Source organism: Ambystoma mexicanum, chromosome 2q (genome assembly GCF_040938575.1).
Source record: "Ambystoma mexicanum isolate Mex_15411 chromosome 2q, UKY_AmexF1_1, whole genome shotgun sequence".
Lineage (NCBI taxonomy): Eukaryota > Metazoa > Chordata > Amphibia > Caudata > Ambystomatidae > Ambystoma > Ambystoma mexicanum.
This window is the reverse complement of record NC_090924.1, coordinates 977,130,176-977,144,634: the sequence shown is the minus strand read 5'-3', so window position 1 is coordinate 977,144,634 and position 14,459 is coordinate 977,130,176. Positions and strand designations below refer to the sequence as shown.

The 14,459-nt window shown below is 50.5% G+C and overlaps 1 protein-coding gene across 2 annotated transcripts in view; it reads left to right on the top strand.

The window, feature by feature from the left end:
* The window catches only part of ULK4 (unc-51 like kinase 4), a 2,742,936-nt gene that overhangs the window by 1,155,336 nt on the left and 1,573,141 nt on the right, over window positions 1–14,459 (top strand). For both annotated transcript variants that reach the window (XM_069648276.1, XM_069648275.1), the window contains exon 23: window positions 2,073–2,206. In XM_069648276.1, the coding sequence (XP_069504377.1) occupies window positions 2,073–2,206 (134 nt within the window). The remainder of the gene's footprint in view (window positions 1–2,072; window positions 2,207–14,459) is intronic.

The following is a 14,459-nucleotide window of genomic DNA, read 5'->3' as shown; positions in this document are numbered from 1 at the left end:
AATATATTTTAAAACTAAAACAAATCATTTGTAAAATATGCATTTAGAGATTGTGTTTTTGTGTATAAATAAATAATACATTCTCTTTACATTGTTTGCTGATGCCCACAGATCCTGCCGTTCCGAAATAGCTGTGAAAAGTAACTCGACAAGGCGCTTTCTCCAAAAACTTTAGGAAGATTAAGACAATCTGTGTCTGTCACAAAAGAGCCTTGACTCCATTGGCCAAAAGCTATACAACACTCTTGACACTGTAAACGAGAATCCAACATGACCACCATTCCCTGCCCATCTTAAACCCTATAACCATTCCCACCCACTTCCTGCCTCTCCCCGCCCAAAACACACACTGCTCTAATCTCTTTGAGCTAGCCAGCCAAAACGTCAAACTTTGTGCTCTATAGGGCCATCCAGTATTATTTTCAAGCAGTCTCCTGAGAGTTAATAGCCACTGTAAATAACCTGTTATAATAAATATATCTCCACCTTCAGCCATTTTCAAATTTATGGCTATGTAGTACCGTTATGGCAGTGCCTACAAAAGCCAAAACTGTTGCTTTGTCAGTGCTTATTTTGAAATCCATTTCCACCCTAATATCCTAACCGACTTCAGTTGCCAAAAGAACCCTTCAGAACCTACTGAAATTAATCATGGACAAGAAGCATAATATCTGGCCCTCAGACAATCCCCACCTCACACAAACGTGCTTCTCTGGGCAAGCAGGCAGTGAAATCTTCTATCTCTAGACGTCATGTTATGTTGTCTAAATGTATAAAGCGCAGAATACTCCCAAGGCCTTTTGGTGCCAACGGCTTAAAATAATGTGTTTTCAAAGAGCGCCTAAATGACTAGTGATTGTATCATTCATGTAAGAATGCTCCACTCTAGGAGCTCCATACACACTCACTCAAACTAATTGTCTAGAAATCCTTTGCAGGGCGGCCATATGGGCTTCTCTTTTGTCCTTTTGCAGACAATACTCTTTTGATTCAAGTTCCACAGCCGAGTCACAGTTCAGATAGGCAGATCTCAAGAACCTTTTTTGTCAAATATCCTCCCTCCTATGCAATACTAATTTGTAATCTACCATACGTATGGAAAACAGGAGCGGGACGCAGGAGTATGAAAGCTACTCTCTGTGGTGACTATTTTACTCCTATTCTATAGTCTCGTGTGACCCACGGTCCATCCGCTCTATATGTAGCTAGATGTCCGGCAATACCTTGGTGATGGAGTTTAGGGATTTTCAAGAAAAGCTGGCGGACCGAATCACCGAGGCCAGGGCCAAGCACGAGCCTCTGCGGGAATGTGTCCCAGGTCCTCTTTTCTAAATGGACGTTTTTGCTGAGCCTCTTTTTCCATTTGGGCGACATCCTGTAAGTATGGCAGAAAAGGGAGCAGTGGGCCCGGAGTAAATTAGTCATTAGTTGTTACAATTCATTTTTTGTGCCTTAAGTATCGATTGTAATGATAAAGGCAGAAAAGTCATACTAGATCGCTCACCGTATGTAATTAAGCCCCCTATCCCTCACATTCCTGCATTCTGCCCTATTCAGCTTCATAGAAATCGCAAAGTGAAATCAGAGCGTGATTACCAAGTATATATGGCTTGTGTTTCAAAGTGAAAGTAAGCACTTTTATATTAACAAGCTGTGTCAGCAGTGAACAGTGATGAAAAAGAGCGGGTGTCAAATAATTGAGATTACCCATATTATGTAATTTTCATGTTTATTTACATTGATACTTTTGAAAAGATTAAAAAGAGTTGTAAAGCAGTACTGCAAATTGATGACTTGATCCAACAGTGGTTTAGTCAAAATGTGAATATGATGCATCTCCCATCACATGTACAACAAACCTATTCTTGTTTTCCATTGGTAAAGTATTCTGTATTTTATTTTAAGGGGTTATTTTACAAGCTCTGGAGGTTTGTTTTTTAGCGGCGTCTTCTGTAAATGTCATCTTGCTTGGGGCCCATGCCCGCCTGGAGCTGTTGGTCTCCGTGATATTTCAGAGACCTGCCTTAATTTCTTGCTGTTCGAAGTAATCCTTTTAACTTGCTTGTATGCAGACTGGTGATGTACATTGAACGCGACAGTAGAAAAGCCACAGCAGGAAAGGAGCAGCAAAGCAGCAATGAATACCTGTCAAAGTGTCTTGATCTGCTCATCTATCACATTGTGCAGGAGCTCCCCGGAATTTTGGGTAAGGAAAACAGACGAAGCATCCTTATTGTATCTCAACTGTCTCCTTAATTTGACCTTGAATGTATTAAGGAGTAAATGTATGGAAAAGGAGATTGTTTGCCATTTTCAAAAATGATTTGAAGTTGAGCAATATGTTATCGGAACGTCCACTAAGAATGGAGACAACTTTCATGCCCTAAAAACTAACATCGCCAAAGACAACCTAGAGGTCACAGAAAGACTTAATTACATTTTATGATACCGGGTATGAGAAGACAACAAATCAGATATTTGAATTATTAAACTTTGATGATTCCCAACCAGGTACTGTCCTCCATGGCATACATTTAAAACTGAAACGTTATCTTTGTAAACTTGTCCCTCGGACCCATGATCATTATAACAAACACGTTTCAAGTTTTACCAGCTTCAAAACAGTTATGACAAGGCCTCGTCAGAATGGAGGGAGGAATATCCAGAGGCAATTGTAATTCTGGTTGCAGCAGAAAATGCTCAAATTCCTATTTCTCCCACTTGAGTCCCAGTGCATGTATGAAGAACCTTCTATCCTGTCATGCCTCTTAAAACAGAAGTCTGACAATTTTTCTCTTCTTGTTCGAGATACCAGACTTGAAAACAGACTAGTGTGAGCAGTATACGCGACCTGAAGAACGATCAGAAAAAGGATCACCCTCATTAAAGAGCCTCCAATTCTGCCGTACGACTGTGTCAGGAAAGTCCCATGCAGAGCCGACAGGGGTGCGCGCAAGAGAATTGAAAAGGGACCGCTGTGAGCAAACGCAGCAGTTCTAGAGACAATGCGGGCCAGCTTGAAAGCAACAGCGGGAGACCTCCTGTTTGGACTGAGCCCCTAAACTACCAGAGAATGTGCAGAGACTTTCCAACACCTTTGTGGTGAAGGGTCTCTAAAACATAAACAATTTCAGCAAACTCTAATTTATGGGTGCACCGAGTGAGGTCAGAGGTGGTGGTGGACAGCGACCAAGAGACCAGCAGGTGGAAGGATGGAGCAGCAGCGTATGCAGGAGATTGTTGGAGCATGTGAGGTATTAGTTAAAGGTGTTGTTTGGTCGGATATTTTATTGGCGCAATTGATCTGGCATGTTGTTCTTAAAAAAAAAAAAAAAAAAAAAGAAAGAAAGAAAATGGCCAATACAATTTAGCAGAGTTTTTCTCACTTTAACACATGCGAAAACAACGGGTCGGGTCCCGCCATCTTGTGCTAATCTTATCTGTTGATACATCGCCGTAAGTTCAAGTGCTCTTGCGGCACTAATTCAGATCACTCGCCCCTAACGCTGACATCAATAGACGCTCACGCCCCATTTTACAACCTCAATGGCACATCTCATGTCAATGTCCTCTATGCGCAATCTATTAATGTGTCTCCGTGGAAAGAGTCCTCATTCCTTGACAAGTGTTAACAAACCCTTTCTGATCACACAACATTGGAGTTTCTTTTTCCTTTCGTATCAGTGTATTAATTTTGAGCCTCCCTGCTCTGTTCAGCTATTTGCCAAGTACGACATACTGAGAAACAGGTACTCATACTAACTAAAATGAACTAACTCAGTAGTTGCTTTTCATTTCTTGTATTATGGGCAAATTTCTTTACCAAACCATATTTAAACGTGTCCTTGCAAACTTTTGAAGTTTGAGCCTCTTAATCTTGCCTTTTCACAATGTGTTTTTATAACATGGCTATTTCTTCGATTGTCTTTCGTTAACATTCAATGCTAATGGGAAACCTCTTTTCTTTACTGTATACCTCACTGATTCTGTGATTCTTCACTATTCAAGAACTATGACAGCAATTCAGCCCTACCTGTACGAGCTTGAATATTCAGAAGAGGAAATCCTTGAAAGAGAAAAAACTCAAGACGATGTGGAATCGGATGAAAGTTTGAGGGTCAATCACCGGAGCCTCAACCCAGTCGCATGGAACACGTTTTCACCTGGTGTACCTGCCATCGTTGTGAGCTTATGCCTACTCTGGTGGAGAACTTCTGTTTCAGAGAAAACGCGGGCTGATTGGCCTACATTGTCGAACAAGACACATCATCGCCATGCGTTACCGAGCTGCATGACTCCAGGTCCGCCTGCCTTACAAGATCTGTGTTGCAAATGATGATGGTCCTTATGCACTAACTTCAAGCTACAGTTTGCCCTCGTAATCCAATTAACAAATAAGTTCACTCTATATATGTTGTTTGTTTGACGACCAAGACGCCTAACATAATATGTTGTTGCCCTGCATCAATATAACTCCGATGGATCACTGACGAAAGAATTTCTCTTTTTAAATTAAATACATTCCTCATTCTAATCTGAAACCAAAGGGTTCATCTTTAAATTTATCATCCAAACAATAGCATTTCTTGCATTTGGAAGTATCCCCCAAACCGTTTTTGATGGAATGTGCGTTCATATTTCTAATTGATCCTTGCTTGAAAGCACAAGTAGTGTCAGTACTTTGCACGAAAAGGTACTTTTTAAAGCATAACAATGCCTTACATTTTACAAGGTAGTGCAAAAAAATAAAAATTCAGTCATTGGGTTCATTCCAGTAAACTATTTCTATATCTGTTACGCAGGTGGTACAAACTTGTGGCATATCGTACCTTTACATGGTGGATTCATGGAAGACTGGGATTTCGCATTCGACGAGTAATACCTGCCTGTGTGGTTCGAGCCATTCGTGATTAATTCCCAAGTGTCCACAGACAATTCCGTGGATTTATACAGACAGTACCTCAACCTCTACAGTTTAATTTGTAGTGTCATTGCCATCCACTTTACTAAATAAAACAAATAAGAAATTAGTTAATCTGAACAGTTGTTAGATATTTTTTTGTAAGTCCACAACATGTCCAAACATGTAAGAGTACCGTAAAAGATTGGTGTGCTTTAACAGGTTTTCTGGCCTATTGCGCTCCCCTCTCCCACATCATCCCCCCTCCGTTCTCAAAGGCTGTTCGCACCTGTGGGTGAGCACTTGCAAGGGGGATGGGAGCATGGGAATGCTCAAGGTGTCGAATGCCATGTACACCACACAGGGTTCTTTCGCATTTGGGCACCCTTATCCACATGATCACCCCAGACCTGGTGTTTCCAGACTCACCTTTGAAGACCCTGTCCCTGCAATCAACCTATGTCTGTGTCCTTTGACTGTGTTCCCGGCCTATTGCCCTCGCCTCATTCACATCCATCCCCCTCCTGCTTTCAATGGCAGTTCACACCTGTGGGAGTGCGATCGCAAGGAGGCTGGTTGAGGAGTTCAAACATTGTCATAGAGGCCTGGTGGGTGTGAACGAACACGTCAGACATTCACATACACACCCACTTCTCTAATCCTTTGTAAACACAGGGGTAGCTAACAAGAAAACATCTGTGAGATCGACAACGGATATCGCCAGCTCTCCACTTTTTCACCTTGTTTGCGGAGTTGGCTCATCTGCTCTTCTAAGTAACGGTTAGTCAAATTTTACTATTGTTTTCTGTAGTGTCAACGTTCTCTGTTAGGACACTTTCTATTGCTTTATACTCAATGGCCCTCATTACGACCCTGGCGGTAAGTATCGGTCATTACCGGCATGCCGCATTTACCGTGTCCATGCTGGCAATAGACCGCTAAAAGCGGCCCATTACAAGTTCGCGGGAACGAGCTTTGCGCCATGCCGGTAATGAATTCACTGCCATGCCGTTAAAGCCCGAAAAATCCCCCTTTCCGGCATCGTATGCAGTGGAAATAGCACCTTCGGCATCCTAGCCATCAGCATTAGTGGTCACCGCTAATAGCGGTCACCTCAAATAGCGGAAACCGCTATTAGCGATGACCGTAAATAAGCGGATCCGGAAGTAGCGTCATCGCACAGGAACGGGAAAGAGCACGGCGGCCATCTTTAAAAACACAATCCATTGCCATCCACCACAACCAGGAGACATCTGACCCCCAGAACTCCCACACACCTCAACCACCACCTGTCTGAAATCAGGATGCCAAAAGTTTGTGAAGAAAAGTGGAGATTGGCTGCGCCAGGAGCGCTTCTCAAGAGAGGATATGACCTTGTTGGCTGAAACACTTCAGGAGCATGCAGACGTGGTGTTTGCAACAGACATGTCCCGACCGCCGCTGCTGCGTAAAAAGCAGATTAGGGCATTGGTCGCCCAGAGGGTCAGTGCTGTCGGCACCACACCCCGCACACCAAAACAATGCAGCAATCGATGGGATGACCTACGTCTGCGCGTGAGAAGGATACTGTCGGCAAACAGAAACCTTGGGATGGCTACAGGTGGAGGTGCAGAGTTGCCCCTAAAACTCCAGCCATGGGAGGAGATATGTGCCTCCACCATAGGCACGGAGTCAATAGAGGGAGTTGGGGACATGGAGAGAGGAGCCCCATCATCAGCCGATGCAGGTAGGTGTCTCAAATCAAACAATGCCAATACCACCATGATGATGTCCAGATGAACTGACAGTGCAATGATGTATATCAGGGTCCACCAGACAAATAAGCACAAGACTGCCTACAGGCAGTGCAGAGCATCACCTTGTCCACATGCATGATGCACCCCATTTGTGTTGCAACCCAAATGCCTCCATGCATCACCCACCCAAGAGTGAGACAACCTGTAGGTCACTCCCTCTAATGGGACTCATCTACCGATCCATATCAATGCAGCCACCCCAATGCATGCTCAATGCCCGTAGACCCATCACTAACCCTCTCTCTCCTTTGGTCCCCCACAGGCACACAATCAGACAGCGCTGATGACGACACCGGTGCCACCCCAGGGAAGAAGGCCAGGGCCGAAGAGGGACAACACCGGCCCTCCACTTCAAGGGGCATAAGGAAACCCCTATGACATGAGAAGGCCAAGAGCACACCACAGGGCACAGCACCAGTGTGCTCTACGTCCACCACTATGGCGCCCACAACAGCCAGCATCACCCAAGTGTCGGCGGCAGAAGGGACTGCATCGGCTGCAAGCAGCACAATTGGGGAAACAGCTGCCACAGCAGCAATCTCGGATGACGAGGAAGGGGATATGCTGCATGTTACAACTACCCCCACTGGCCCCCTGCATTCCCCACACCTGTCCCCATGCAGCCTGCCCGACACCAGCATGCACGGACTACCTCTGGCTAACTTGTGGCCGGCAACTCCCAGCCCAACCACACCTGTGCCCGAGGAACACAGTATTTCGGGCACCCCTCAAACATCCACCCCAGCCCCAAACACCCAAAGGGGATCCAGGCCATTGTAAGGCACCAGCAGCAGCTAACTGGCCTCTTGACACAGCACATTACAGAATGTGGTAGTGCAAGGGAGGACATCCGTGAATGTGCTGCTTCCCTGAAGTCAGCAATTGAGTCGAGCTCAAAGGACATATGCGCAGAACTGGCCGCAGTGCGGCACACACTGTCTTAGATGGTGCAAGCAATGCGGGACATGCGTCCATCCGAGCAACCGAGTACATCCTCAGCTGCCAGTTCCACCAGGACCAGCCCCGTGCGCAGGTCTGGTAGGAACCTACGGCGATCAGACAGGGGTGCACCTGGTGCTGGAAGAGGGGGATGCCAGTAGGCACAGCCTTGCATACTGGTGCCACGTGGTCCACTGGTGCACAGTACTGCACACCATGTGTAGGGGAGTTTAGGGGGGAGTGGGTGTATTGGGGAGTTGAGGGGGGAGTGGGTGTGTTGGGGAGTTGAGGGGGAGGAGGGAGTGGGTGTGTTGGGGAGTTGAGGGGGGGGGAGTGGGTGTGTGGGGTGGAGGGCCTGTTCACTTAGTTATGCTTCTTCAATACACATTTTGGTTCCTCATAATTCACATGTGTGGACATTGCTTATTTCGTACGTGTGCTTTATTGGGTAACAGTTTACAGTGTCCATGTCCCGGACACCCAGTGCCACGAGTGCCATCTCCATGTTACACCCCCCGTCCATGTGTGCTAGAAACATTGGTTGATCAGAGTCTGACACGTGGCACGTCCCTCCTGTGCATCGTTTCCTCTGTGAGGTGCTGCCCCATCCCCACCCTCCTCATCGTCAGGTGATTGCAGTTCAGCATCAGGGGGCAGGGGCACATTCCGTCTGATGCACATATTGTGTAGCATGACACATGCCATGACGATCTTGCCCACCTCCTCATGCCCATACAGGAGTGCCCCACCAGACCTGCTGAGGCAGCGAAAACGTGCCTTCAAAAGGCCAAATGTCTGCTCAATCACCACACGGGTATGTATATGCGCATGATTGTAGTCCTCTTCGTGCCTGTTATGCAGGTTCCGGACTGGGGTAAGGAGCCACCTCTTCAAGAGATAGCCTGCATCACCTGCATGTGGGCACAATGTATGTGTAAGTTACCACATCATATTTGACCTCATTGAGTGACACCATGGCATGCATTTATTTCTTAATTTCAACCCATTTCCATGCATGGATGGAGACGCACGATGTGACTGCTATGTGTGTATTCCTCTTATGTACTGGTTTGCATGCCATCTACTAGTGGGCGCAGGGGGTCCAGTTCCTTGTGAGTGCCCATGCACTGTGTTAGTCCACAGTGGTTGTTTCTGTGATGTGGCAGATGTCCAGTAATTTGTATGCTTTCATCCTGGCACCGTGGATGTCAGCCTCATGATGATCCCACTACGCACAACAAAAGGTGTCATTCAAATCAGTTGGGCCTCTGTGTCAGTGTAGTGGTGTATTGATTTTTTTGACCCTCATGTGACTCCTTTGTACGCAGTAATGGGGGACTTCAGTTGATGGTCTTTGGTGCTGTGTATTGGCTATAGTCATTGCTTGTAGCTGCATTTTGATGAGGGGGATGCGATCTGATTTGGTACAGTGCACATGCAGATGGCATTTACATGAAGCAGTGACACAACCGCTTACATTCTCCAGCATAGGGTCTGGCATGGATTCACATGCTCATGAATATTCCCCGTCGTCGGGCCGGGAATCCTCGGTAAAGAAAAAATCAGTATCAGTTTTGTTTCTGATCTGTCTTTCTTAGTAGTAACCAATCACTGGTCTCTGGGTCATACTGCCCCCAGCCAATGACTGCCCTCTCCCTCAGATTTTTACCACACGCTCAAGTGTTGGGAGTCCTCGTGTTAAGCTCTCGAGCTTTTTGCTGCGTTTTCGCGCTTTTTCAAAGAGATTTTCTCATTTTTCAAGCCTCAGGCTCCACCGTGTGTACATCCGATCAACGGGGACCCGTTTCGGATTTTCTACGCCCCTCAAGGGTGAAGTTTTCATCGAGTTACGCTTCTTGGAGGAGTCCAGAAGTTTCTGCGGCCTACCCGGACATGGCCAAGGAGAAAGGAAGCTTGACGCCCGGAAGGCTGTTCAGGGTTTGCCCTGGATGCCAGCTGCAGATTGTGTTCAAGGAGGACGAGCACTCAAAATGTCTCTACTGCCTTCATGAGGACAAAACGCACGTGGAGAAGGACTGTGCGTTTTGCGGGAACATGTCGGAACGTACCATCAAGGACCGACACCTTCGTCTCAGCAACTGGCTGGAAGGAAAGAGCCCGTCAGGTGAGAAGTAGTAGTAGTCCGAGCGGTCTTCTCAGTCCTGTGAGGGCGCCCCGGCGACGGGGGCCCAACAGAAGGCAAAGCACTGTGACTCCGCGGGCACTGGGAGCGCCGAACGGTCGGGCTCCTCGGCTGCCAGGCAGGGCCCATCCTCTCCAGTGCCATCAACCACGAGCCAACGCTCTGGCTCAGGGAAGAGGAAGGCCGAGAACCCGGCGAAGCTTCTGGAGAGGCCCCGGTTGATCTCGAAAGATCCAGCCGAGGGGGACCGAGGCGGTGACCCTCCCCCCAAGGTGAAGGCCACAGGCCCGCAGAAGGTGGTGAAGGCCTTGATTCACCCGGCCAAGGCCTCTATCGAGGAAGTCGCAGCGGCCCTGGCACAGCCTGAGGAGACTACACCAGTGGAGGCGACCTCGGGCCCAGAGTTTCCCTGCCACCGTGGAGGGAAGCCTCTTTCAGGCCCATCGAGAAGACCACCGTGAAGACCCCGGCGGAAAAAGGGGGGGGGCCTGTGGCCATTGTGTACACGGACACAGCCTCCGAGGAGGAACTGGTTGAAGTCTTGGAGGGCCATGATGAGGGCGTCGAAGAGGCCCGGTCCCACGGGAGGGATCCCGACGAAGGGGACGACGAGAGCGATGGCAGAGCCGGCGAGCTTCCTAGTCAACTGTCGCCTCCGGAGCCGCAGGACAACTCGGCGGCCATTTTGTTGGCAATACAATCCTTATGTTCGGAGATGAGGATGAGATTGCCCCTACCACCGACGGAGGAGCCGGAACCAGGCACGACGGAGGGGCCAGATACAGGCCCGTCGGGAAGTCCCCCAAACAAGAGAAGACTGACCCATCCAGCCCCGCCTTTTCAGCCCTCGCGGCCTGCTCAGCCTTTGCCCACGTCCCCCATACCTGGGGATGACACGGGAACGGACATGGCCACGACGGGTACGGATGACGGCGGCGACGACGGGACAGAGCTCCCATCGCCTCCAGCCCGGGCCTCCCCACCCGACGAGATTGGGTCTTTCCACGCTATTATCGCCAGGGCATCTGAACTTTTTCAGCTCTGCCCCGAAGAGAAGAAGAAGGAAGGTTTTGTTTACCAACGGAACGAGGCCAAGAGGAAGACAGTCCTTGCCGTGCCTGAGCTGGATGACATCTGGGACGAGGGTCTCACCCTTCTCAAGAACCCATCTACGACGCCTCCCAAGAGGGATCGGCACGAGAAGAAGTACCGGGTCCCCGACGCAGCCCCTTTGTGCCTTAGGGTGCAACCGACCCCTGACTCTGTTGTCTCAGCGGCAGCCAAGAAGAAAGCGGGGGGGCATCGGCCTCAACGTCAACTTCCCCGCCGGACGGCGAAGGAAAGAAGCTGGATGCAATGGGACGACGAGTTATCTCGTCGGCAGCAACAGCGATTAAGGCGGCCAACGCCCTCGCGATCATGGCCCGCTACGACAGGGAGTTATGGTACAAGATCCCCCCCCCTGTTGGACTTCCTACCGGACGACAAGAGGGCTAAGGCCCTGGAGATCTTGCAGAAAGATGAGGTGGCGTCGGACCACGCCATAACGGTGGCAACGGACATTGCCGACATGGTTTCCGCCAGCTAGGCAACAGCGTTAGCCTCAGACGACGAGGGTGGCTCAAGGCGACGGATTTCCGCCAGGATGTACAAGCCAAGGTTTTGGACATGCCGTTCGACGGGAACAACCTGTTTGGGAAAACAGTGGATGAGTCCCTCCAAGCCATCAAGGCAGACACGGAGACAGCTAAGGCCCTAGGAGTTCTCCAGCAACCAAGGCCGTCCTTTCGGATTCGGCGGTGGCTCCTCTACGTACCGCCAAGCGGCCCGCTCCTCGTCGCAGGAAGCCTATAGAGGACGAGGCAAGTCGGGTGGATCCCGCCGTCGTCGCCAGGGAGGCCAAGGCGGCAAGGCGTCCTCCAAGCAAGATTGAACCGACCGTGGCGTCGGGCCCCCACCGAAGCACCCCAGTGGGAGACCGGCTGGCGAAGTTCGTCAGCGTGTGGGAGTCCATCTCCACCGACCGTTGGGTGCTGGACGCCCTGGCCCAGGGTCACGTCCTCGAATTTCTAAAAAAGTGCCCCCCGCATTCCTCCTGTGGCCAGGAAAGAAAACCACGTCCCTCAACTGCTGTTGGAGGTAAGGGCGATGCTCAAGAAAGGTGCCATCGAGCTCGTCCCAAAGAGGCTCCGGGGCTCTGGAGTATACTCAAGATACTTCCTCGTAAAAAGAAGACAGGAGGGTGGCGACCCATCCTAGACCTGCGACGACTGAACAAGTACATCAAGGCACAGAAGTTCCGGATGGTCACCCTCCAGCACGTGTTGGGACAGCTGGAGGAGGGCGATTTCCTGTCGTCGTTGCATTTGGAGGATGCATACTTTCACATTCCCATTCTAAAAGGACACCGGAAGTTCCTCAGGTTCGTGGTCCAAGGGCGGCACTACCAGTTCAAGGCCCTCCCGTTCGGATTGAAGTCAGCACCCAGGGTTTTTACCAAGTGCCTCGCTCCAGTGGCGGCGCGGCTGCGCCTGCAGGGGATCCACGTCTACCCCTACCTGGACGATTGGCTCATCCGCGCAAGCACAAGGGAGCTCGCCGTAGAACACACAGCAAAGACCGTCCAGCTGTTCACGGACCTGGGGTTCTCCATCAACTTCCCCAAGTCCCACCTGGTCCCCTCTCAAGTCGCACTGTTTCTGGGAGCCAAGCTCGACACAGTGGCACGTCTGGCCTCGCCGTCGGAGGAAAGAACAAAGGCCATCCTAGGCAAGGTGCAGTGTCTGCTGGCCACGGACGTGGCCAATGTGAGGTCCATCAAGTCCCTCCTCGGGATGATGTCCTCTTGCATTTATCTTGTGCGCCTGTGCAGGCTTCGGAGGCGCCCTCTACAGGAGTTCCTCGACGCCCGCTGGATTCAAGCGACTGGCAGCTTCGAGGACAGGATCCCTCTGAACGAGACCTTCCGAAGAGCGATCCGGTGGTGGGGCACCCGGGCTCATCTAGCAGCGGGGGCAGACTTTCAGACCCCGGCCCACTAGGCGACGGTGACGACGGATGCCTCTCTGGAGGGGTGGGGAGCACACACCGGAGATCTTCATGCGAAAGGCCTTTGGCTCCCGGAGGAGAAGCCGCTCCACATCAACATCCTGGAGCTCCGGGCAGTGTTCTGGGCCCTCAGGTCCTTTCTCCCATCCCTCAAGGGCAAGGTGGTGAGGATCTTCACCGACAACACCACCACAATGTTCTACATCCGGAAGCAGGGCGGAACCAGATCCCCGGCCCTATCCAAGGAATCCAAGGACCTGTGGCATTGGGCCGTTGCTCAAGGGATGTTCTGGTGCCGTTTCATCTGGCAGGGATAAAAAACACCATCGCCGACTCACTCAGCAGAGAGCTGCGCTCATGCCACGAGTAGGAACTACGCCAGGATCAAGTGGACCGACTCTTTCAGCGATGGAGCAAACCCCAGATGGACCTGGTTGCGACGGCGACGAACTCCAAGTGCCAGATGTTCACCAGCAGGTTTCCCCAACCAAGGAGCATGGGCGATGCTTTCTCGTTCCCCTAGGACGGCCTGTTCCTAAATGCGTTTCTTCCGTTGCCGTTGCTGCTCCGACTCATCAACCAGCTCAAGAGGTCCCGGTGCAGAATGATCCTCGTCGCACCGGCATGGCCCAGACAGATCTGGTTCGCGGACCTTCTGGACTTGTCAGCGTCCCCACCAGTCAAGCTGTCGACGGACGTAGATCTTCTCTCCAGAGAAGGAGGCGCAATTCTTCATCACGACCCGCAGTCGCTGAACTTGCAGGCGTGGCTCCTGCAGCTCTAGAGTTCGGAGGATACGATATCCCGGCCAACTGCAGAGAGGTTCTTGAGAAGGCCAGGGCGTCCTCAACTCTCAAGTGCTACGTACATAAGTGGAAGAGGTTCTCTATCTGGTGCCGTGCACAGAAGATTAACCCTCTGCGGATTACGGCCCCTCAAGTATTGCCGTACCTTCTGTCGCTAGCCAAAACTATCTGATGCTTCAATCAAGATACACTTGGCAGCTATTTCCCGATACACCAGGACTACAGGGCGGTTATATCTGTGGTCTCATCGCCTGGTTAAGGAATTTATGAAGGGGCTGTTTCGATCATTCCCGCCGGTGAAGACGCCAGCCCCGGCGTGGGAGCTCAACGTGGTGCTGACCAGGCTCATGGGTCCGCCATCCGAGCCATTGCATTCGGCCCCGTTGAAGTTTCTGTCGTGGAAAACAGCGTTCCTGGTGGCCATCACCTCCACACGACAATGTGGGAGTGATCCAGGCACTATCCTGCAAGCCTCCATACCTGACCTTTCACGATACGAGGGTAGTGCTGAGGACGCACCCCTCCTTCATGTCCAAGGTGCCATCGGACTTCCATCTCAACGAGCCCTTGGTGTTACCAGTCTTTTTCCCGTTGCCTTCGTCGCCGGCCGAGTGGACTTTGCACTCGCTGGATGTAGCTAGAGCGCTGAAGTTCTACGTGGACCGAATAAAAAGTTTTCGGAGGACATCACAGCTGTTTGTGAACTTTGGATCTGTGAACCAAGGGAAGGCTCTCTCGAAGGCTTCCATTTCCAGATGGCTCTCCGGCTGCATCATGCACTGTCATCGGTTGACGAACCGACCGTTGCCTGGCCGTCCGCGAGCCCA